The 26,413-nt window shown below is 42.3% G+C and overlaps 1 protein-coding gene across 1 annotated transcript in view; it reads left to right on the forward strand.

Moving 5' to 3' along the window:
* The window catches only part of LOC135552769 (delta and Notch-like epidermal growth factor-related receptor), a 93,214-nt gene that overhangs the window by 50,798 nt on the left and 16,003 nt on the right, over nt 1-26,413 (forward strand). The window contains exons 2-6 of the mRNA XM_064984592.1: nt 15,610-15,936; nt 16,170-16,267; nt 22,384-22,547; nt 24,811-24,959; nt 25,787-25,940. Coding sequence (XP_064840664.1) covers nt 15,610-15,936; nt 16,170-16,267; nt 22,384-22,547; nt 24,811-24,959; nt 25,787-25,940 — 892 coding nt within the window. The remainder of the gene's footprint in view (nt 1-15,609; nt 15,937-16,169; nt 16,268-22,383; nt 22,548-24,810; nt 24,960-25,786; nt 25,941-26,413) is intronic.

A 26,413-nucleotide genomic window follows, 5' to 3' on the forward strand; every position in this document is an offset into this window, starting at 1 on the left:
GTTCTGACAATGCAGTAATATCCAACGAGTAATCTAACCTAACAATTTCACAACAACTACCTTATACACACAAGTGTAAAGGAATGAATAAGAATATGTACATAAAAAATTATATGGATGAATGATGGCCGAACGGCATAGGCAAGATGCAGTGGATGGTATAGAGTACAGTATATACATATGAGATGAGTAATGTAGGGTATGTAAACATATAAAAGTGGTATTGTTTAAAGTGGCTAGTGATACATTACATCAAGATGCAGTAAATGGTATAGAGTACAGTATTTCCATATGAGATGACTAATGTAGGGTATGTGAACATTATATGAAGTGGCATTGTTTAAAGTGGCTAGTGATACATTTATTACATACATTTTTCCATTATTAAAGTGGCTGGAGTTGAGTCAGTATGTTGGCAGCAGCCACTCAATGTTAGTGATGGCTGTTTAACAGTCTGATGGCCTTGAGATAGAAGCTGTTTTTCAGTCTCTCGGTCCCTGCTTTGATGCACCTGTACTGACCTTGCCTTCTGGCGTTGTGCAAACCTCACTACCCTCTGGAGAGCCTTACGATTATGGGCGGGGCAGTTGCCGTACCAGGCGGTGATACAGCCCGGCAGGATGCTCTCGATTGTGCATCTGTAAAAGATTGTGAGTGTTTTTGGTGACAAGCCGAATTTCTTCAGCCTCCTGAAGTTGAAGAGGCGCTGCTGCTCCTTCTTCACCACGCTGTTTGTGTGGTTGGAACATTTCAGTTTGTCCGTGATGTGTACGCAGAGGAACTTAAAACTTTCTACCCTCTCCACTACTGTCCCGTTGATGTGGATAGGGGGGGTGCTCCCTCTGCTGTTTCCTGAAGTCCACGATCATCTCCTTAGTTTTGTTGACGTTGAGTGTGAGGTTATTTTTCTGACACCACACTCCCAGAGCCCTCACCTCCTCCCTGTAGGCCGTCTCGTCGTTGTTGGTAATCAAGCCTACTACTGTAGTGTCGTCTGCAAACTTGATGATTGAGTTGGAGGCGCACATGGCCACGCCGTCGTTGGTGAACAGGGAATACAGGAGAGGGCTGAGAACGCAACCTTGTGGGGCCCCAGTGTTGAGGATCAGCGGGGTGGAGACGTTGTTACCTACCCTCACCACCTGGGGGCGGCCCGTCAGGAAGTCCAGGACCCAGTTGCACAGGGCGGGGTCGAGACCCAGGGTCTTGAGCTTGATGACGAGTTTGGAAGGTACTATAGTCTTAAATGCTGAGCTGTAGTCGATGAACAGCATTCTCACATAGGTATTCCTCTTGTCCAGATAGGTTAGGGCAATGTGATTGCGATTGCGTCGTCTGTGGACCTGTTGGGGCGGTAAGCAAATTGGAGTGGGTCTAGGGTGTCAGGTAGGGTGGAGGTGATATGGTCCTTGACGAGTCTCTCAAAGCACTTCGTGATGACGGTAGTAAGTGCTAAGGGGGGTTGTCATTTAGCTCAGTTACCTTAGCTTTCTTGGGAACAGGAATATGGTGAGGCTTTTAGTGCTCAATTTAATTAATGCTCATAAAAATAAAAAAAATCCATAGGCCTAATGGACACATGCTCAAACTCGTACACTGTTGATAGACTTAAATGAGCAATCTGTAGTTGCTATATCCATTTTTGGATTAAATTATATGATCATTTATAAATGCCTCATGAGCTTAGTTCAACCATCACACCCATTGAGAACCCAAAATATAAGCTTTTTTTCTCCAATGTTTGTTAACATTTTAAATGAAAACAAACACCTTATAGCCTCATTACATGGTTAAAACTATAATTTTGATATCATGGATGGTCAGTCTCGCATCCATATTAATCTGGTTGTGTGGTTACATTTCTCCAGACCCATCCCTCAGTTTTTTACCAAAACAGAGATGTGGCGGCCGTTTTGTTATTGTTTCATCTGTGGATTTGCCGTTTAAACAGCTGCATATGATCAAGATATCAAAGTGTCACCAACAAAAAGGTAAACAATAGGCCTATAGCAAATGCAGCACATGGCATACCTTTTCTCGTAAATAGCACTTTTCATTAGTGCTCAAAGCATGCCATTCCATGAGTGCAGAATTTATTTTTCAACTCGATCAATGAGCACAATTTTTTATTTGATTTAACTAGACAAGTAAGTTAAGAACTTAAGAACAAATTCTTATTTACAATGAAAGCCTACCCTGGCCAAACCCTAATCCGGACGACGCTGGGCCAATTGTGTGTCGCCCTATGGGACTCCCAATCACGGCCGGTTGTGATACAGCCTGGAGTCAAACCAAGGTCTGTAGTGACACCTCTAGCACTGAGATGCAGTGCCTTAGACCGCTGCGCCACTTGGGAGGCGATCAGTTCATGACAACAAAATCATAAACAACAGAGTTGGACTGGCTAATAAGTCCTTATAGTTTTGGGGTTATGCTCAGGTAAAACAATTTGGCTAATCTATACTTCCATATTTCCAAGTCCTATTCTTGAAGATCAAGGGGTATAACATTTATTGGAATGGCTGGAATTCTGAAAGACTTTGGTTGTTAATGTAAAGATATAATTTAATTGTATTATTATATGTAGTAGAAAGTGATAGGTTAGAAGAAGCCTACATAACCAACCCATAAAGTAAAAGTTAACATCCCATATATGGCCAGCTATGTAAACTTTAACATTGATTTATCCTGCAGTAGATGTTGTTCAATTGGAAACATACATTTTTGTCTTTTCTAATGCCTCTTAAGGGGAAAGTAATCTAAAAAGTAACAGAATGTAATCAGATTACATTACTGAGTTTGGGTAATCCAAAAGTTAAGTTACTGATTACAATTTTGGACAGGTAACTAGTAACTGTAATAGATTACATTTAGAAAGTAACCTACCCAACCCTGAGAGCCACTTACAGTAAATGTGAAGTTTGGCAGCAGGAGGAAGCAGGATAGGGAAAATACTGGCATTACGTGGCATTTACTTCAAACTATTGTATAAGTAAGAGTTTTGACAAGTTATACTCTCCCAAGGAGTAAGATACCAACATTCAGAAGCAGTGATTGAGCATGTTTCAAAGTGGAACCAGGAGATCCATTTGGGGGAGAAAAGCTCTCATTCTCAACAGCTGTTTGGAGACATTATAATTGCGTTTTTCCGACCGACCGCTTTACGGCTGATTGAACTATCAGAGAGACAGCCAACTAACTCTCGCTATCAGTGCCTCTGCAGGTGCACAGAAACAATAACATCTTCTCTGGCGTGGAAAATGTGTCTGTGTCCCTGAGGCGCTGTCTGATGAAACTTTTATGTGACAGTCTCATGTCTTTCTGGGTGTTTCTGAGTTATGCTAATAGATGCTAATGTCCTGGGCGCCCCCTCAACAGGAAGGTTGTCAGCAGTACCGGGAGCCATTCAGGAAAATCAAGCAGCGGTGCCTCAGAGATCAGACAATTTATCTGGGATTTGACGAGTAATTCCAGCGTGGCGTGATGGAGCCTGCTGTCTATCAAGGGTTGTCGTTCTTCGTGTCTTTGTCGTGTAGCTTAGTTGGTAGAGCATGGTGCTTGCAATGCCAGAGTTGTGGGTTTGATTCACACAGGGGGCCAGTACGAAATAAAATGTATGCACTCACTACTATAAGTTGCTCTGGATAAGAGTGTCTACTATATGACAAAACATGAAATATGACCCTCAGATATGTCTATGTACTCTTACTACTTTATTGTCTGTTTCTGTCTCATGTACTTTACACACACAGACACAATGTTTTTTTCATCAAGGCGTATTGCTTTCAGGCTACCTAGCTACTGTAGCTATGGCAACACGGCTATGTCATTATAAAATGGTTACAAAATCATTTGAGACACGAGAGACCATATTGGCTTCACAGATTGTCAGGTAATAACCATGTTCAAGACAGAATGCTCTTTGTACGAGAAAAACACTCAAAGGACTCTTGGAATTTGTTCCAGTATTGCCACAACTTTCCCGGCCCATGGTTGGGACATTGAGTTGTGTTTGTGTGTTTGCAAGCATATCGTATTTGTCACTAAGGCATAGGCTTGCCTTACATCTTCCTAAACATCTTCCATCTTCCTTAGTGTGGTCCGTGTGCGGTTGAACCAGCTTGCCATTAAACCGCCCCCGCCGGCCATCCCCGCAGCCTCACCCACGGTATAGATGACTCAGCCATAAATATTGACTGCCTGATAAACTGGATGAATTGACCAGGCCCAATTATCAATCACTACAGGCCTGCTGATCCCACTGGCCATCCCACTGGCCAGTCCCACTGTTACACCTCTGTCCAATGAGGTGGCCCCGTGGCAGTGGTGTAAAGTACTTAAGTAAAAATACTTTAAAGTACTAATTAAATGTTTTTTTTAATGTATCTGTACTTTACTATTCATATTTTTGACTACTTTTAGTTTTACTTTACTACATTCCTAAAGAAAATTATATACTTTTTACTCCATACATTTTCCCTTACACCCAAAAGTACTTGTTACATTTTCAGTGCTTAACACTGGGCAGGACAGGAAAGTGGTCCAATTCACTCACTTATCAAGAGAATATCCTTGGTCATCCCTCCTGCCTCTGATTTGGAGGACTCACTAAACACAAATGCTTTGTGTGTAGATGTTGTCTGCGTGTTGAAGTGTGCCCCTAGCTATCCGTAAATTAAAAAAAACAAGAAAATTGTGCCATCTGATTTTCATATTATAAGCAATTTGAAATAATTTATACTTTTACTTTTGATATTTAAGTATTCTTTTGCAATTAGATTTACTTTTGATACTTAAGTATATTTAAAACCAAATACTTTTAGACTTTTATTCAAGTAGTATTTTTCTGAGTGACATTTACTTTTACTTTAGTCATTTTACTCAAGTATGATAATTGGGCACTTTTTCCACCACTGCCCCGTGGTGCTTGTCTCAGACCTGAAAATATTTGGCCAGGTGTAGCACCAGGACTACCTGGGAGTTTTACCAATCCTGACTCCATATATTGTACATTAAAACTTTATTATCATTATACCCTACACACCATCACCTTCATTTATCTCTATGCCATCTATAATTCAGTATGCTTTACTGAATTAATAAATCCTCAGCCTGCGGTGAGAGTTGATATTGAGCTTGTTCATTTTGTTTGCCGTGGTAGTTCTGCTCGGAGACAGCTCTGTCTCATCTACTCCTAAGCAATTCCATAAGAAATGGTGTGTATGTGTGTGTGTGTGAGGGGCTGAAGAATGGCCAGCAGCTCGTCCTACTTCTTCCACCACCACTTCCCCCACCGCCTCAGATCTCTCTCTCTGTCTCTCTCTTTCTTTCTTTGCATCTCTCTCTCTGTCTCTCTTTATTTGTCTGTCTCTCTCTCTGTCTTTCTGTCTCTCATGTACACCATCATCTTCTTTCAAAATTATTGATCCTTAATCGCTTCAGGACAATTAGCAAGTTGATCATTTTAACTTGTGAAGCAATACATTTTTGCTCTAAAATATCTTTAGATCTTTTTTGTTTGTGGCCCATGTGGGAATATAGTTACAGTGCTTGTTGCGTATGTTGGTTGTTATTGTTCTGTGCCTCTGTGAGCTAATAGACGTGCTAAATCACACCGTTAAAACCTGTCCCTGTGCTTATAGGCAGTAGTTGCCTATCAAGAGAAGTATGCGAGCCAATTGCACCAACAGCTTTACCATTCATACACCCAGAGGAACTGATTCTATTATGTTGGGTGTTATATGATCATATATGATATATGTTGTCAGTTACGTAGGTGACAGAGTTTGTGACAGGTTTCACATGCTATGTTGGTATTGTGTTACGTGTGTGGAACCTTTAGAGATGTTAGCCTACAGTATATACTGTATCCAGAGTAGAGGTTGACCTATTATGATTTTTTAACACCGATACCGATTATTGGAGGACCCAAAAAAAATCCGATACCGATTAATCGGACGATTTTTATATTTGTAATAATGACAATTACAACAATACTGAATGAACAATGAACACTTTTATTTTAACTTAATATAATACATAAATAAAATCAATTTAGTCTTTAATAAATAATGAAACATGTTCAATTTGGTTTAAGTAATGCAAAAACACAGTGTTGGAGAAGAAAGTGAAAGTGCAATATGTGCCATGTAAAAAAGCTAACGTTTAAGTTCCTTGCTCAGAACATGAGAACATATGAAAGTTGGTGGTTCCATATTCCCAGTTAAAAAGTTTTAGGTTGTAGTTATTATAGAAATTATAAGACTATTTCTCTCTATACCATTTGTAGTTCATATACCTTTGACTACTGGATGTTCTAATAGGCACTTTAGTATTGCCAGCCTAATCTCGGGAGTTGATAGGCTTGAAGTCATGCCTGCTGCTGCCTACCACCGCTCAGTCAGACTGCTCTATCAAATATCAAATCATATACCTAATTATAATATAATAAACACACAGAAATACGAGCCTTTGGTCATTAATATGGTCAAATCCGGAAAATATAATTTCGCGCTAGCTGTGCCACCAGAGACTCTGGGTTCGTGCCCAGGCTCTGTCGCAGCCTGCCGCGACCGGGAGGTCCGTGGGGCGACGCACAATTGGCCGAGCGTTGTCCGGGTTAGGGAGGGTTTGGCTGGTAGGGTTATCCTTGTCTCATCGCGCACCAGCGACTCCTGTGGTGGGTCGGGCGCAGTGCATGCTAACCAAGGTCACCAGGTGCACGGTGTTTCCTCCGACACATTGGTGTGGCTGGCTTCCGGGTTGGATGTGCGCTGTGTTAATAATATCCTCTTAAAGTTTAGGGTGCATTATTTCTACTTTTTGCTAAAAAGCGTGCAAAATTTCAACGTCCTGCTACTCATGCCAGGAATATATTATATGCATATGATTAGTATGTATGGATAGAAAACACTCTGAAGTTTATAAAACTGGTTCATGTCTGTGACTATAACAGAACTTGTGTAGCAGTCAAAACCCAAAGGAAAAACTGTTCAGAAAAAAATAAATCCCTCTGGCAGTTCCCTGTATTGTCTTTGTCAAGGGAAATTAGATAGCGCTCAGTTTACAGTTCCTACAACTTCCACTGGATGTCACCAGTCTTTGGAATTGGGTTGAAGTTAATCTTTGGTGAAATGAAGAGGCACTTCCTGGCAGAGGTTACACTGTGGATAGTTATGAAAGAGAGAAAATCGTCCATGAATTGTTGACTTTTATTTTTTTTAATTTTATTATTAATATCAAATCAATACATAAAGCACATGAGGGAACACAAGCATACATAGATTACAAACAATAGACAATCGAGCTAGGGGGTACAATATCACATTACAATTACACAAGGACCTTAAGGGACATGCATATACTTACAATTCTAACAGCTTTTTTGTTAGTAGAGCATTTAATCATCTTAAAATACAGTTCAATTTCTTTTTGTAGGGTACACAAATGTGGTTTTCTGTTTGTAAATTTACATTTGTGTATATGAAATTTGGCCAAAAGAATAATGAAGTTAATTACATAAAAATTATTCCGCTTATTTCTATTGTATGTAAAGAATCCAAACAGTACATCTCTCCACAATAGTGTAAAATCTTCATAAATGTGTTCAATTGCAAACCTACTGATGTCTTGCCACAGTTTTCTTACATGCATGCCAAAAAAGATGCACAACTATTTCTGGATGGACATTACAAAAGGAGCAATTTGAGTTGATGTTTTCCTTAAACTTCTTCATATAGTGGTTGGCAGGATAATATTTATGAATCATTTTAAAGGAAACTTCTTTAATTTTGTTAACAAGTAGGTATGTGTGTGGCAACATCCAAACTTTTTTCCAACAGATATTATCAATAAATCCATTCCAATAAGGCATGACATATGGTATAGATACAACATCCTGCTGAAACAAGGATCGTATCGCTCTGTTGTTGAATGGACCAAAAGAGAAACAAATCTTTCCTACAGATGAGTCAACAGGGTCAAGAGAAGGTAGGCTCTGAGGGTCAGGTCTTGACATGTTCCTGAATAACATAGCAACACCTGAGGGAATGGCATCTAAAACAATTGCAAAATCTTTAGGTGTTACAGGGACCTTGTAAAGTGATAAGAATTCTTTATAACTGAGTAAAAGACCCTCTGCATTTACCAGTTGGCTCACCAATAGGATATTCTTTCGGAACCAATATTCTAAAAACAGAGAGGTATTTTTATACAATATATCCCGATTATTCCATATATAATATCTGTGTGGAGAAAAATTGTGTTTATAAATTAAGGACCATGACAAGAAAACCTGCCGATGAAAAGCAGAAAGTTTCACTGGAACTTTGTCAATATTATAATTGCAAAACAACATGAAGTTAAGGCCACCAAAAAGTAGAGAAGACACGATGAGGAATAAAATTCCAGATAGAAGTGGGTCTTCTTAGGAATTGTTTTATCCAATTGATCTTAAAAGTATTATTTAAAGTAGTAAAGTCCAGAAAATTCAGTCCACCATTCTCATAAGTGTTCATTACAACAGTTTTCCTAATGTAATGGGTACGGTTTCTCCAAAGAAAGTTGAAAAGCATCTGGTCTATCTCCTTGCTTATTTTACGGTCAAGATATAAAGATAGAGCACCATATGTTAGTCTAGAGATACCTTCAGCCTTGGTTATTAGGACTCTACCATTTAAAGATAAGTCCCTCTGTAGCCATTGATTTAGTTTCTTCTGGGTTTTTTTAATACGAGGGTTAAAATTTAGTAAGCCTCTAGACTTCTGATCCTTTGTAATGGTTATGCCTAAATATGTAAGTTCTTCTTTTACTGGAATACCATAATATGAAGGTGTCACACAATCTTTGACAGCTATGAGTTCACATTTATTAATGTTAAGATATAGACCAGAAGCTTTGGAAAAGGATTGTATCACATTGATCGATATGGGAATTTGGTTAGCGTCTTTCAGAAAAAGTGTAGTATCGTCAGCCAGCTGGCTTATAATAATTTCTTTACCAGCTATGGAAATACCTTGTACAGGACTATTATTTAAAGAATTTGCAAGAAGTTGGGTGATTAATAAAAACAGGTACGGAGAGATAGGACAACCTTGCCTAATTCCTCTCTTTAACTCAAATCTAGGTGAGGTGCCATATTTCAATTTGATAGAGCTGTTACCATTTGCATAGAGAGTCTTAATAGCCTTACAGAAAAAATCCCCAAAGCCAAGTCTCTCAAGGGAGTGGAAGAGAAACTGATGCTCTACTGTGTCAAATGCTTTATAAAAATCTAAAAATAATATGAAGCTATCCTCAGTTATTAGGTCTGAGTAGTCAAGTACGTCACATACTAGTCTGACATTGTTAGAAATATGTCTGTTCCTCATGAAGCCAGACTGTGTTTCCATCCAGGACTTCTTTAATTCTTTTTGCAAGTAGTGAGGCTAATATCTTATATCTTATAGGAGAATTGTTGACTTGCTGCTATTGAATACAGATCACCCCGTCATCAATTTGATCGATTATTAACGTTTACAAATACCTAAAGTTGGATTACAAAAGTAGTTTGAAGTATTTTGGCAAAGTTTATTGGCAACTTTTTAAATTTTTTGTAATGACGTTGCGTTTTGGAAAGCTGTTTTTTTTCTGGATCAGACGGGCTTTATAAATGGACATTTTGGGTATACATGGACGGAATTAATCAAAAAAAAGAACCAATTGTGATGTTTATGGGACATATTGGAGTGCCAACAAAGAAGCTCGTCAAAGGTAATGCATGTTTTATATTTTATTTCAGGGTTTTGCGTAGCGCCGGCTACGCTAATTCTTTTGTTTACATCTCGTTCAGGTGATATGGGGGGGGGGGGGGGGTGCATGCTATCAGATAATAGCTTCTCATGCTTTCTCCGAAAAGCATTTTTAAAATCTGACATGTTGGCTGGATTCACAACAAGTGTAGCTTTAATTGAGTACCCTGCATGTGTGATTTAATGAAAGTTTGAGTTTTATCTCGTACTATTTGAATTTGGTGCTCTGCATTTCCCCAGGCTATTGGCCACAAGAGACGCTAGCGTCTCTATATCCATAAGAGGCAGTGCGGCTTGGTTGGGTTGTGTTTCAGAGGACGCATGGCTTTCGACCTTCGTCTCTCCCGAGCCCGTACGGGAGTTGTAGCATCTAGACAAGATAGCACAAACTCATAATTGGATACCACGAAAAAGGGGGTAAAATTAATATTGTTAATATGTTTGTGTATTGATTTTAAGAAAGGCTTTGATGTTTATGGTCAGGTACATTATTGCAACGAATGCGCTTTTGTTATATCATCACCCGTTTGGCAAAGTGTAAGTAGGCTGTGATTCAATGATAAATTAACAGGCACCGCATTGATTATATGCAATGCAGAACAACCCTAGTAATATCATGAACCATGTGTAGTGAACTAGTGATTATGTGAAGATTGATTGTTTTTTTATAAGATACATTTAATGCTAGCTAGCAACTTGGTCCTTTTGATGTTACACTCGCGTAACAGGTGGTCAGCGTGGTCTCCTCGTGGAGTGCAATGTAATCGTCCATAATCGGCGTCTAAAAAGGCTGATTACCGATTGTTATGAAAACTTGAAATCAGAACAAATTAATTGGCTATGCCGATTAATTGGTCGACCTGTAATCCAGAGGGAGTGTGGTGCTAGCCGTCAGAGGCAGTTTTCCTAGTGTGTCTTGGTTGCGGTGGCTGGGTCTGTGGGCCGTGCTACAGCTGTGTGACCAGGTCAGCAGTCTCTGAGGGGTTGTGGAGTGGGCTGTTGGGCCACTGTGCGCCTCCAGTGTAGTGCTCTAAGTGGTTCTGATAGAGACTCATGAGAAAACACTTGAGAGAGTTTAGTGCTAATAAGATGTGAGTCAGTCTTAGGGAAAGCAGGGCTGTTAATGATGCTCTCACACATAGTCTCACAAACAATCTCACACAATCACACACACACACACACACACACATGGGGATTCTACATGAGTATCATCAGCATGCTGTTCACACACTCTCAGACTTTTGTTCTGTTTCTTTTGCTAATGGGAACTGAGTCACACACACGTTTGAATGGTGTGGCTGCCTGAGGTGGCAGATATCTGGTGCTTCTGGAATTCTGTGGTGGGAAGAAAGATGTTTGTCTCCTGTAAAAACCTGTCACGCCCTGGCCATAGAGAGGCTTTTTATTCTCTATTTTGGTTGGCCAGGGTGTGACTAGGGTGGGCGTTCTATGTTATTTTTTCTATGTTTTGTATTTCTGGTTCTGGCCTGGTATGGTTCCCAATCAGAGGCAGCTGTCAATCGTTGTCTCTGATTGAGAACCATACTTAGGCAACCTGTTTTCCCAATATGGGTTGTGGGTAGTTATTTTCTGTTTAGTGCGTTTTGCACCTGACGGAGCTGTTTCGGTTGTTTCTTTTGTTCCTTGTTGTATTTAGTGTTCAGTTTATTAAAATAATGATGAACACTTACCACGCTGCATCTTGGTCCTCACCTTCCACCAACGGTGGTTACAGAACCATTCCTCACACATAACAAAAGCAAGGGTCGTATTCATTGAGGGCACACTCAATGACAACGTTTTGCAACGGAAAACAAGAAGTGTTTATTTTTAGACAAGTTCAGACATCTCTTCTTGTTTCAGTCCGTTTTCCATTAGGTGCATAATGAATATTACCAATGAGTCCTGGACTGGAGTCAACATGGCCTTTAAATTTGTTTTTATTTCACCTTTATTTAACCAGGTAGGCCAGTTAATTAAGAATAAGTTATTATTTACAACTGCGACCTGGCCAGGATAAAGCAAAGCAGTGTGACAAAAACAACACCACAGAGTTACACATAAACAAACGTACAGTCAATAACACAATAGAAACATTTAAACTCAGCAAAAAAATAAACGTCCTCTCACTGTCAACTGCGTTTATTTTCAGCAAACTTACCATGTGTAAATACTTGTATGAACATAAGATTCAACAACTGAGACATAAACTGAACAAGTTCCACAGACATGTGACTAACATAAATGGAATAATGTGTCCCTGAACAAAGGGGGGTCAAAATCAAAAGTATCTGGTGTGGCCACCAGCTGCATTAAGTACTGCAGTGCATCTCCTCATGGACTACACCAGATTTGCCAGTTCTTGCTGTGAGATGTTACCCCAGTCTTCCACCAAGGCACCTGAAAGTTCCCAGACATTTCTGGGGGAATGGCCCTAGCCCTCACCCTACTATCCAACAGGTCCCAGACGTGCTCAATGGGATTGAGATCCGGGCTCTTCCCTGGCCATGACAAAACACTGACGTTCCTGTCTTGCAGGAAATCACGCCCAGAACGAGCAGTATGGCTGGTGGCATTGTCATGCTGGAGGGTCATGTCAGGATGAGCCTGCAGGAAGGGTACCACATGAGGGAGGAGGATGTCTTCAATGACATCAAGCTCAGTGCCATGAGTCTGTGACACACCGCCCAAGACCATAACTGACCCTCCACCTCAATATCGATCCAGCTCCAGAGTACAGGCCTCGATCCTGATCATTCCTTTCGACGATAAACAACAATATGACCATCACCCCCGGTGAGACAAAACTGCGACTTGTCAGTGAAGAGCACTTTTCGCCAGTCCTGTCTGGTCCAGCAACAGTGGGTTTGTGCCCATAGGTGACGTCGTTGCCGGTGATGTCTGGTGAGGACCTGCTTTACAACAAGCCTACAATCCCTCAGTCCAGCCTCTTTCAGCCTATTGTGGACAGTCTGAGCACTGATGGAGGGATTGTGCGTTCCTGGTGTAACTCGGCAGTTGTTTCCATCCTGTACCTGTCCCACAGGTGTGATGTTCGGATGTACGATCCTGTGCAGGTGTTGTTACATGTGGTCTGCCACTGCGAGGACGATCATCTGTCCATTCTGTTTCCCTGTAGCGCTGTCTTAGGCGTCTCACAGTACGGACATTGCAATTTATGCCCTGGCCATATCTGCAGTCCTCATGCCTCCTTGCAGCATGCCTAAGGCACGTTCACACAGATGGGCAGGGACCCTGGGCATCTTTCTTTTGGTGTTTTACAAAGTCAGTAGAAAGGCCTCATTGGTGTCCTAAGTTTTTATAACTGTGACCTTAATTGCCTACCGTCTGTAAGTTGTTAGTGTCTTAACGACCGTTCCTCAGGTGCATGTTCAGTCATTGTTTGTAGTTCATTGAACAAGCATGGGAAACAGTGTTTAAACACTTTACAATGAACAGCTGGGAAGTTATTTGGATTTTTACTAATTATCTTTGAAAGACAGGGTCCTGAAAACAGGATGTTTCTTTTTGTGCTGAGTTTATGTACATTTCTGTACAAATGTAGAAAATTAGGGAAGTAAGGCAATAAATAGACCATAGAGGCGAAATAATTACAATTTAACATTATTAACACTGGCGTGATAGATGTGCAGATGATGATGTGCAAGTAGAGATATTGGGGTTCAAAAGAGCAAGAACAAAGATAACAGGATGCAAATTTATGTTTGAAAAAGATAGCCTTCCAGGATACCCAGGCCAGGTTGATATGAAAGGCCTGCTCACTGAAGTGTTTTAGGGAGCGTTTGACAGTGGTGAGGGGTGGTCGTTTGACCGCGGACCCATTACGGATGCAGGCAATTAGGCAGTGATATCTGAGATCCTGGTTGAAGACAGCAGAGGTGTATTTAGAGGGCAAGTTTGTCAGGATGATATTTATGAGGGTGCCCATGGTTACCGATTTAAGGGTTGTACCTGGTAGGCTCTTTGATAATTTGTGTGAGATTGATGGCATCTAGCTTAGATTGTAGGATGGCCGGGGAGTTAAGCATATCCCAGTTTAGGTCACCTAACAGTATGAACTCTGAAGATATATGGGGGGCAATCAATTCACATTTGGTATCCAGGGCACAGCTGGGGGTTGAGGGCGGTCTATAACAAGCTGCAACGTTGAGAGACTTGTTTCTGGAAAGGTGGATTTTTAGAAGTAGAAGGTCGAATTGTTTGTGCACAGACCTGGATAGTATAACAGAACTCTACAGGCTATCTCTGCGGTAGATTGCAACTCCGACCCCCTTTGGCAGATCTAACCGAAACAGCAATAGACAAGGCATATTAACATTAGGGAGAGGCATGTGTAGCCGAGTGATCATAGGGTCCAATGAGTAGCAATAGGTGAGCCAGGGAGCCGTTTCAGTCGTCGCTACTACTCTAGGCGAGCTGGAGACATGGCGATTCAGGCGTCACAATGGAAGAGCTTGTTGAAATCACCTCGGACGATTACATCGGCAGACCAGTCGCGATGGATCGGCGGGGCTCTGTGTTGGCAGTAAAGTGTCCAGGCCAGTTCGCAAAAGAGGTATTGTAGCCCAAGAATTAGCTGGTGGACCATCTCGTGTAGCCGGGAGATGAGCCTAGCTCAAGGCTAACTGGTCCTTGCTTCGGGACAGAGACGTTAGCCAGGTGCAGCCACTCAGATTGCAGCTAGCTAGCTGCGATGATCCGGTGTAAAGGTTCAGAGCTTGTGATAGGAATCCGGAGATGTGGTAGAGAAAAAGCAGTCCGATATGCTCTGGGTTGATATTGCGCTGTGCAGGCTGGCAGGTATTGAGCTGAGGCTGGCTGGTGTCCGAGTTAACGGTGAAGACCGCTAGCAGTAGCTAACTGACTACTAGCTAGTTAGCTGGCTAGCTGCTGATGGGGGTTCCGCTTCTATATAAAAATAGCATCCGTACCACATTGGGTGAGGCGGGTTGCAGGAGAGTATATTCAGTCCGTAGATGGAAAGTGAGATGGAAATATATATGAAATATATACGAAAAAACCCCAGAGGAAAACAATATTTACACGGGACAGGACAAGACAAATCACACATCCGACTGCTACGCCATCTTGGAACCTACTTAGCTTTATCTTCTCTCACCTTCAAACACTTTTGTCAGAGTTTTTTTTCTCTCTCTAAATATGGTGAATTATTAATGGGAGAAAGCAGCATGAAAGAGACTGCCAGGGTCCATTAAAGTAATGTGTGCGTGATAGTGACAAACCTTGTGCCTCTGGTTGCACATATGAGTTCAAACCCTAGGTTTGTTCGCAGAACATTTCTGATTACTTATGGACATAACCGGGAAGCCTGTTACCGGAAAGCCTGTTTATAACTGTGCATTAATGTATCATTTGTTGTGGCCTTTACAAGAACAATACAGCTAGCATGTGACGAGTGGACAGATTTGCAACAGGCTTTCGCAAGTAGATAGAGTGAAAAGCATCTTGACAAGAAAGAGGGAAAAGAACATGAAGGAAGAAAGGAGAGACATGATAGGAGGGATGAAAATGAGATTTGAGATTTAACATCCAGGTGTTAATAATGGAGAATCCTCTGAGCCAATGGTGATGGCCTTTACAGAATAGTGAGGATATAGCCTACCTTTCGATTGACACCCTATTCCCTATGTAGTGTACTAATTTTGACCAGTGTCCTGTGAAGTAGTGGTTGTTTGAGATGCAACCATAATATACAGTGGTTTATATATTGAGTCTGAAATGGACGTTTCGTTTCCCATGTCATCTATAGTCATTTTCCCTTTCCTCTTTGTGTTGTCAGTTTTTCACAGACCCCTGTGCCAACAGCCCATGTTTCCATGGCAACTGCAGCCGCAGTGGTGAGAGTGAGGAGTACACCTGCGAGTGCAGCGAGGGGTACGAGGGGGAGAAGTGTGAGCAGGGCACCTTGGACCTGCTGCCTGTCTCCAACTGGGATCCTGCCACACCCCCTGCCCCCGAACAGGCCACACCCGCCACACCCACAACCGCCACTCAGCCCTCCCAGCCAACAACAGTGTCCAGCACCACGCAGGCACCTCCGACGCTGCAACCGTGGCAGCCTAAGGCTGGACAGAGACTCTTGGTGGTGCAGTGGGAGAAAGAACAGGTCAGAGATGAATGCTACCTGTACTCGATTAGTCCCAACAGTCCAGCTGACCAGCTAGCTAGGTTCAAAGTTCGCAGAACTTCTTTATTTGTCTTATAAAATAATGACATTTATCCACTTGCTGCCTCATGTGTGTATCTTTGTGTATTTCCATGTATGTGAGTGCCTGTGTGTATGTGTGTCTCTGTGCATCCATGCATGCATATGTGTGTATGTTTGTGTTCCTGTTGCAGGTGACGGAGGGACTGCACTGTGTGAGTCCTGAGCTGTGTGAGCTGACCTCTGGAACTCTGACTCTCTCTCTAGAGGTGCCTGAGGAGACTGCCATCAAGTAAGAGCCCTGTATTGCATGTACTGGTACCTTCCTGTGTGTATGTGTATATGTGTGTGTGTGTGTGTTTGCATAGTGCTCTCCCTCCCTCCCCTATTTATCCTAACCTCTCCCTCTCTCCCCTGTTTATCCTAACCTCTCCCTCTCTCCCCTGTTTATCCGAACCTCTCCCTCTCTCCCCTGTTTATGTTAACCTCTCTCTCTCTCCCCCGTTTATCCTAACCTCTCCCTCTCTCCCCTGTTTATCCTAACCTCTCCCTCTCTCCCCTGTTTATCCGAACCTCTCCCTCTCTCCCCTGTTTATCCTAACCTCTCCCTCTCTCCCGTTTATCCGAACCTCTCCCTCTCTCCCCTGTTTATCCTAACCTCTCCCTCTCTCCCCTGTTTATGTTAACCTCTCCCTCGCTCCCCTGTTTATCCAAACCTCTCCCTCTCTCCCCTGTTTATGTTAACCTCTCCCTCTCTCCCCTGTTTATCCGAACCTCTCCCTCTCTCCCGGTTATCCGAACCTCTCCCTCTCTCCCCTGTTTATGTTAACCTCTCCCTCTCTCCCCTGTTTATCCAAACCTCTCCCTCTCTCCCCTGTTTATCCGAACCTCTCCCTCTCTCCGCTCTCCGCTGTTTATGTTAACCTCTCCCTCTCTCCCCTGTTTATGTTAACATCTCCCTCTCTCCCCTGTTTATGTTAACCTCTCCCTCTCTCCCCTGTTTATCCTAACCTCTCCCTCTCTCCCCTGTTTATCCGAACCTCTCCCTCTCTCCCCTGTTTATGTTAACCTCTCCCTCTCTCCCAAGTGAACTATAGTTCTGCTTAAAACCACACTGGAGACTGCACTACATCTGTCTTCCCTTGAGATCATTGTCTTATGATTATCGTCCTGTGTCATTTACATGGAACTTGTAGTCTTTCATTATTCAGTCACAACCCCGATGGTAGCAAATGACCTCCATTGTGTTGCCCAGGTATAGTGCCTGACTGCAATGTGTTCTGATTTAAGCAAGCATCATAAATGTCCTTTATTGGTCATTCAAAGTGGTCAATGCATAGTGTCTCTTTATAAATGACGGGGGAGTGGAAACATAAGCGGTCAGCATAACAGTCTCCGCTCTTGGCTGTAGGCAAATATCGTTGTTGTATTGGTGTGCTAATTACTGATAGTGCCTGCATGCCTGCACGCGCACACACACACACATCACTTTAGGAATGAGAAAGAGGCTGAATGGAAGATGGTAGAGAGAGAGAGAGATTGTTTGTTAACTTATTTAAAATCTTATTGTATTCGTCACATACACAGTTTACAGCAGGTATAAAATGTGCTGTGAAATGCTTGTGTGCTTGCTCCCTCAACATTGCAGTACATTAATAAAAAAGTCCAATAAAAAATAACTTCCCGATTGGCGCAGCAGTCTAAAGCACTGCATCGCTTTAGACTGAGGCGTCACTACAGAACCGGGTTTGATCCCAGGCTGTGTCAGGGCGGCGCACAATAAGTCCAGCATTGCCCGGGTTAGGGGAGTGTTTGGCTAGGAGGACTATAGTTGGCTCATCGCGCTCTAGCGACTCCTTGTGGCGGGCCAGGAGCCTGCAGGCTGATTTCGGTCGTCATTTGAATGGTGTTTCTTCCAACACATTGGTGCAGCTGGCTTCCGGGTTAAGCGCCGAGTGTTAAAAAGTGCGGTTTGGCAGGTCATGTCTCGGAGGACCTCTCCTGAGCCCGTTGGGGCGTTGCAGTGATGAGACAAGATGGAAACTGGGGAGAAAAAGTTGAACACTTGCGCACAGGACCTACACACACAGCTTTAACCTCTTGAAACTCCCCATCCCGGATCCGGGATTGTGACTAAGCCTCAGGCTCATTAGCATAACGCAACGTTAACGATTTCTGAAAATCGCAAATAAAATTAAAATAATGCGTTTGCTCTCAAGCTTAGCCTTTTCTTAACAACACTGTCATCTCAGATTTTCAAAATATGCTTTTGAACCATAGAAATTGACTAATTTGTGTAAGAGTATGCAAAGCTAGCATAGCATTTTGTGTAGCATGTAGCACGCAACATTTTCACAAAAGCCAGATAACCAAATAAATAAAATCATTTACCTTTGAAGAGCTTCTGATGTTTTCAATGAGGAGACTCCCAGCCACATACCAGATGCGCAGTGTTTCCTGAAAGCGTCTGTGTGTAGGAGAAATCGTTCCGTTTTCTACATTGCGCCTGGCTACCGAAACGAACCGAAAATGCAGTCACCTACAACGTGAAACTTTTTCCGGATTAACTACATAATATCGACCGAAACATGGCAAACGTTGTTTGGAATCAATCCTCAAGGTGTTTTTTCACATATCTCTTCATTGACATGCAGTTCGTGGAAGCTTGCTTCTCTCTCTGTGCCTCATGGAAAAATACTGGCAGGTGACTTTTGCGCACCAATTTCGGCGCAGGACACCGGGCGGACACGTGGTAAATGTGGTCTCTTATGGTCAATCTTCCAACGATCTGCCTACAAATACGTCACAATGCTGCAGACACCTTGGGGAAACGACAGAAAGGGCAGACTCATTCCTCTTGCGTTCACAGCCATATAAGGAGATCATGAAAGACAGAGCCTCAAAAATCCTTGTCATTTCCTGGATGCCAAGTCATCTTGGTTTTGCCTGAAGCTCACGTTAAAGGGCACGCACAGAGAAGATATTTGTATTTCTGGACACGTCAGAGTGTTTTCTTTCGAACAGTAGCAATTATATGCATAGTCGAGCATCTTTTTGTGACAAAATATCTTGTTTAAAACGGGAACGTTTTTCTTCCAAAAATGAAATAGCGCCACCATAAGTGTAAGAGGTTAAGTACTGTTAAACCTTCAGGCATTCTAAAGGAGTGTGACTACAGGAAAACATTACTGGCTCTATGGATACAAAGAACACAGTTTTTCAACTTGTCCAACAATGTTATGAAAACTAACCATCTGTACTGTTCAGATAACTTTACACAGATAGGCCTGCACACTCCACCTCCCTCCCATACCTTCTCTCTCTCACTTACTCCCACACATATCTTTTTTCACACACACACACACACACACACACACACACACACACACACACACACACACACACACACACACACACACACACACACACACACACACACACACACACACACACACACACACACACACACACACACACACACACATCCCACTCTTGTATATGCAGCCTGCCTTTGAAGCATCTCATCTCTATTCCTTTTCAGTTCTTCCTGTGCCATCCGCATTTGTGCATAGCCTAGTCAGTCGTCAAGTTAACATGACTAGCTTGCTAAACAGTGCTGTTCGTTATCAAAACCCAAAATTGCGGCTCGCGTGTATTTAAAAAAACGGCCCGCGACATGGGCACAAATCCGTGGCGGGGAAAAAAATGAATATAGCTCTGGTAATATTGGGCATAGCTTTTACATGATTTTGGCTTTAGACACATGGCCTTCAGCAATGTTAATGCGCAAGCATTGACTGTAGCTGTGTTTCGTGTTGTGTCTTGTGCTTAAAAGGGTCCGTTACGGAAACGCATGCTCTTAAAAGTTTCCGTGTGGTGAAGAAATGGTGACGCGATTAACGGTGTAAAAAAAGTACGCCGATAAACATGTAGCGCATAAATGCATTATTAACTCGCTAACGTTGACGGTCCTAATTTAAAGACAGCTTAATTGCTTTAAACCAGTCGTCCATTTTTTTAAATTACGAATTAATTTTAACGATCATTTTCTGACCATCTTTATCAGACAAAAAGATGTTGGTGTCATCAGAAAACAATACAACATAAAATGTACACAATCAAAATTGTAATTAACATCAAATAAGCTATGGGCCAAGGATCAAACCTTGAGGAATCTCAACAGGGCACGTTCTTTGAACTCCAAAACTGGGCTGTTCCACAAAACAGTTTCCTATTAACTAAGTAACTCCTAAACCAGTCGAGGTCTCTATTTCGAAGGCCATAAGTTTGTAATTTATGCAACAATGAAAAATGGTGCTCAATGCTATCAAATGCTTTTGAAAGGTCAATACTTACTTACCTGTTTGTGTTTATTTATCTGTGAGTGACTCAGCCAGTGGGAGGAGTCTGGGAGTGCAGCTGGACTTGTGTTGAGTTGGAGCGCGTCTGCTTCGCTGACACTGTCTGTCTGTGTAGAGAGACGGTCTCTTCCAGTAATTGGCCAAAAGTCAGATGAGTAATGGCCCTTGACCACAGCAGTCATACCTCTACTCCCTCGCCTTCAGAGCTGTACAGACACCACAGTAAGCAGTATAGTACCCCCCACTGAGACAGACAGGACCAGGCATTACTCATGTCTACCATTCCATCCTATTAGCATGGTGGTTGTGTGTCTCATAAAATGTATACCGTGCCTTCAGAAGGTATTCATATCCCTTGACTTATTTGACATTTTGTTGTGTTCTCACGCATCTACACACAATACCCCATAATGAAAAAGTGAAAACAAAGTGAAAACAAATGTATTGAAAATAAAATACAGAAATATCTAATTGACATATAGTACCAGTCAAAAGTTTGGACAAACCTACTCATTCCAAGATCTCTTTATTTTTACTATTTTCTACAATGTAGAATAATCAAAACTAACTATATCAAAACTATGAAATAACACATATGGAATCATGTAGTAACCTAAAAAGTGTTAAGCAAATCAAAATATATTTTATATTTGAGATTCTTCAAAGTAGCCCAACTTTGCCTTGATTACAGCTTTGCACACTCTTGGCATTCTCTCAACCAGCTTCATGAGGTAGTCTCCTGGAATGCATTTCAATTAGCAGGTGTGCGTTGTTAAAAGTTAATTTGTGGAATTGATTTCCTTCTTAATCCGTTTGAGCCAATCAGTTGTGTCAAGAACAGCTCAAATAAGCAAAGAGAAATGACAGTCCACCATGAAAGTCAGTCAATCCAGAAATGTTCATAAACTTTGAAAGTTTCTTCAAGTGCAGTCGCAAAAATCATCAAGCACTATGATGAAACTGTCTCTCATGAGGACCGCCACAGGAAAGGAAGACCCAGAGTTACCTCTGCTGTAGAGGATAAGTTCATTAGAGTTACCAGCCTCAGAAATTACAGCCCAAATAAATGCTTTGCAGAGTTCAACAGACACATCTCAACATCAACTGTTCAGAGGAGACTGCGTGAATCAGGCCTTCATGGTCAGATTTCTGTAAAGAAACAACTACTAAAGGACACCATTTAGAAGAAGAGACTTGTTTGGGCCAAGAAACACGAGCAGTGGACATTCGACCGGTGGAAATCTGTCCTTTGGTCTGAGTCCAAATTTGAGATTTTTGGTTCCAATCGCCGTGTCTTTGTGAGATGCAGATTAGGTGAACGGATGATCTCCGCATGTGTGGTTCCCACCAAGAAGCATGGTCGGAGGAGGTGTGATGGTGTGGGTGTGCTTTGCTGGTGACACTGTCTGTGATTTATTTAGATTTCAAGGCACACTTAACCAGCATGGATACCACAGCATTCTGCAGCGATAAGCCGTCCCATCTGGTTTGCGCTTAGTGGGAATATCATTTATTTTTCAACAGGACAATGACCCAACACACCCCCAAGCTGCATCAGATAACCTGGCCTCCACATTCACCCAACCTCAACCTAATTGAAATGGTTTGGGATGAGTTGGACCTCAGAGTGATTGAAAAGCAGCCAACAAGTGCTCAGCATATGTGGGAACTCCTTCAAGACTGTTGGAAAAGCATTCCAGGTGAAGCTGGTTGAGAGAATGCCAAGAGTGTTCAAAGCTGTCATCAAGGCAAATGGTGCTCAATTTGGAGTGTCAAAGCAAAGGTTGTGAATACTTATATAAATCGGATATTTCTGTATTTAATTTGTAATACATTTAAAAAAAACATGTTTTCACTTTGTCATTATGGGGAATTATGTGTGTTTTAATCAATTTGGAATTCTGTCTGTAACACAACTAAATGTGGAATAAAGGAAGGGATATGAATACTTTCTGAATTCACTGTAGCAGGCTGGTAACTAAAGTGTCTGGTTTCGAGGACTCTCTCTTTCTATCTCACACTCCCTCCCCTCTCCCTCTCCCTATAGGATCGTAGTGAATGTGAGTGGAGCGCCCGTCCTTTGGCGTGTTGGAGAAGATGGCTTCCAGCGTTCCTCCTTGGTGGAGGGGACCATCATGTGGTTCCAGCAGGCCTCAGATGGACTGGTGGTCCCTGACCACTCTCTCCCCCTTGGACACAACTACTTCCTCAGTAAGGCCCCTCCTCCATCTCAATTTACTTACTTACGTAATCCTGTCTGTTCCTATGTGGAACAGAAGATTTCCCTCCACCTCAATACAACTGTTAAAAAGCATATGTAGGAATATAGGTTACTTTATTCTGTCTGTCCATTTGGTGGTAAATGTGCAGGTGCTATAGTGCTATCACTTCCATTCTGCCAACCTGTCATTGGTGCCAACTGTATTTTGCGTTAGAGATGGCTATCTTCAACTCCAAGGGAATGAATCTTTGCATAGCAAATATAGTGATAAAAGTGCATATTATACATTTTCCTATTTAAAAGATACTTGTAGTTTATTGGTATAAGGTACCTTAAAGTCAGATATATACGCCCCTGATCAAACAAGCCCATTGGGTAATTAGGATGGAATGGTATTCCATCATGTTTTCAATACTAACGTTCACGTTCTCTGCAGTGTTCAGTAATGGATCAGTAATTTGCATGGAATGTCAATCAAGAGCACAATATCCATACAATTCATAAACAGTATGATAATGGCTCATTTGTATGGGGCTGGCACACACAAACACTTGGCTCTGCAATTCAGGTTTGTTGTTTTTCTGCATATTTTATCATTAAGTCTATTTTCAATGAGGAATGTTACAGTAACGTACGTCTGAAGGTTCGGTGGATTCCAGCAGGTGTGGCGTCGTAATTGGTGTCCTTCCCTTTCGTGAATCGTCTACTTGACCCCTGTGCGTGGTCTCCATACCAACACTGCTGTATTAGGTCTCAGCCTGTCTGTCCACTGACCTTGAGCTGGCTGGAGACACTCTGCCTGAGACCCTGCGGCTCTGTCTGGGGAGTGAGGGAGGAGAGAGAGAATTAAAGAGAGAGAGAGAGAGAGAGAAAAGGAGAGAGAAAGAGTGAGAGTCGTTTTTCTGTCATCGTGTTTGGTTGTTTAGCCGTCAAAGACCCTGGATAGTAAATTAGTCATGTCCTTGAGAGCAGGGCTGCTGTGGAGATATGTGTGTGTGCATCTCACATAATCTGTCTCACTTGCGAAAACATGCAGTACACACGAAGAAATGCACACACACTCCCACTCGTGCACGCATGTACCACATGTTCGTACATCTGAGACAGCTAGTGTGAATGAAATAATGATGGTGGCAGAGTGGATTGTAAAAGAAAATATATATATATATATATATATGATTCAACTCACAATTGTAAGGCAACCAGCTGCAATAGGATTGTGAATTTGCTCACTCACAACAAAAAGTTTGTGTGTGAGCATTTTGTTGAGCAAACTTACAGTCATATTGCAGTTGGTTGCCTTACAATTGTGAGTTTAATCTTTTTTTTACAGTGTGCGTGCATTCAGGCTGGCAGCCCAATTCTAATCTTTTTCCCCCACTAATTAGTCTTTTGACCAATCAGTTAAGCTCTGAAAAAGATCTGATGTGAAAAGATCTGATGTGATTGGTCAAAAGACCAATCAGTGAAAAAAATATCTGTCTGCCTAAATGCAGTGTAAGTGTGTGTGTGCATGTAAGTGCTGCATCAGAGAGCAGTGACTTTGCATTTGTGAGTTTGTGTTGTGAGGAACAGACGTTATTGGGCTGACCTAACCAGAAAATGGTGAGGTGTTAGGGGACCAGCTTTTATAGACGCCTGATTGGCTGCAGGGCTTTGCTGTGGCAATGACTCGTCCTGGCTTTGCTCACGCCTCATTGGCTCATAGCAGGTCCCTAATAACAGCTGTTAATCTTCACTTTAAGGCTATTTTAAAATAGAGGCTTCTGGTAGCAGTCTGCTGTGTGTCACATGACACATAAATAACAAAACAATAACTAATCTATTTTGGTTTTGATTCATATTTGCTAGCATGGCCTTTTCCCCTCATTTCTCTAATAGTTAGTTGCCAGGAAATACATTTCTCTTTTTCAATGGAAGCTAGAGGTGTCTTATCTAGGCAATGATCCATAAGCAACCCCTCCTAGAACATTTGTCAAACACAAGGTGTTCTGGTCAATGTTATGTACGATGGTGTTAAGATAGCAAACTTGTGTAGAACCGGACCGTTTGACCAGAATCTTCTTTGCACAATGCCTCTGTCCCTACATCCATGTTGACCTCCCCTACCTTTCTCTCCAGTTACATTGGCAATATTGAATATTGCTCACATTTAATTCGTCTTTTCATATTTATCAAGGTGAACCAGCTAGGACCTAAGGATAGAATAAATGTTTTTTGATTGATCTTGTTTTCTTCTCTCTCCCGTTGTAGGTGTGCTGCGCGTGGGCACCCCCAGTGGCTCGGAAGTCACCCTGCGTCTCAATCTGACAGTGAAGGCCAGCAGCTGTGTGGAGCCTGGCAGCCGCTTCAGCGACCCACAATGCTCTGGGAAGGGGAAGTGCATCACCCAGCCCTCTGTGGTAAGAGGTCAGGGGTCAAATATGTGATGTCACCTGTCCTTGGGTCGGTGATTCAATCTCTTGTCTTTGGGCTTGATCCTGTGAACACTATTTTAAGGCATAACATGTCACTTTCAATATTCAGAAAAATATTCAGATTTCCCCCCTCAATATACTGGTAATTCAGCAGAATATTGTAATTCAGCAGTAATTCAGCAGAATATTGAAAGATTGCGACACTATTGTCTTGATGATACACTATGCGGTAACATAGCAACAGGAGACTGAGTGGAGAAAAAGATAAGCAAGACAGAATAAACACCATACCTTATTGCCATGGGAACAGAGAAAGATATACATGTATTGTGGGATGGAGACAGAGTTCTTAATAATAAAGTCCTGCATCCCTACTGCTCCCTGGTGCTCCCCCACTCCCTTGGTTCCTAGAGGCATTGCAGTTAGTAGAATAATAGATAATAGATAATAGATAATAATATAATTAGAGGGTGATTTAGCACACCACACTTTGGGGAGCTGGGAGGAAAAGGGCACCGGTGGGGTTTAGAGGACTAACAATAGAGAATCCCAGGGTTGTACATCTCAATTGAGCCGCATGTAGCCCCAATACCAGAACCATCCCAGTGATAGACAAAGTGTTGAGCATTAAGTTCCACAATGTTATCTGACCACTCAGTCTCATCAGTTTTTCTTCTCATCACATGAACCCCTATACTAGTCACATATAGAGCCATGAGTTTATCCTGGTCAGGTCATGTGGTTGGGAGAAACTGGCACTAGTTTTGGTACCTTTAGTCAGAGTGTGTGACAGTGACCCCTCTGACCTCCAGAGCACCTTCTTCTGTGAGTGTGAGAATGGTTACTCTGGAATCTTCTGTGAGGAGTTTGATGCCTGCCACCTCAAGCCCTGCCAGAACTACGCCATCTGTAGTGACCTGAGGCAGGGGGACGAGGGCCACAACTTCACTTGTATCTGCCCTCCAGGTAACTACTGTGTGTTTGTGTGTGTCTGTGTGTACATGCGTATGTGCGTGCATCACAGGAGGCTGCTGAGGGGAGAACAGCTCATAGTAATGGCCAGAATGGAGCAAAGAGAATGGCATCAAACACCTGCAAGCCATGTGTTTGGTGTATTTGATGCCATTCCACCTATTCCGCTCCAGTCATTACCACGAGTCTGTTCTCCTCAATTAAGGTGCCACCAATCTCCTGGGGCCTGCGTGTGTGAGTGTCTCCAAATGAAATAGGGGACGCAGAGAAGAGTGCACCCTTTCAACTTGTCAATTAGATATATTTGGGGCCCGGACCAGTGAGGGCAGCTTTGAGCCACCTGAGAGGATAATTGCCTTGTTATAGAAGCAGAGGCTGGAGCTGTTGTTGATGGCCAGCCACATCTTATTAGGGAAGAGTGATTACAGGACTGTGGTGGTATGCCTGCCTGCCTGACAGACAGACTG

This window comes from Oncorhynchus masou, chromosome 13 (assembly GCF_036934945.1).
Source record: "Oncorhynchus masou masou isolate Uvic2021 chromosome 13, UVic_Omas_1.1, whole genome shotgun sequence".
NCBI lineage: Eukaryota > Metazoa > Chordata > Actinopteri > Salmoniformes > Salmonidae > Oncorhynchus > Oncorhynchus masou.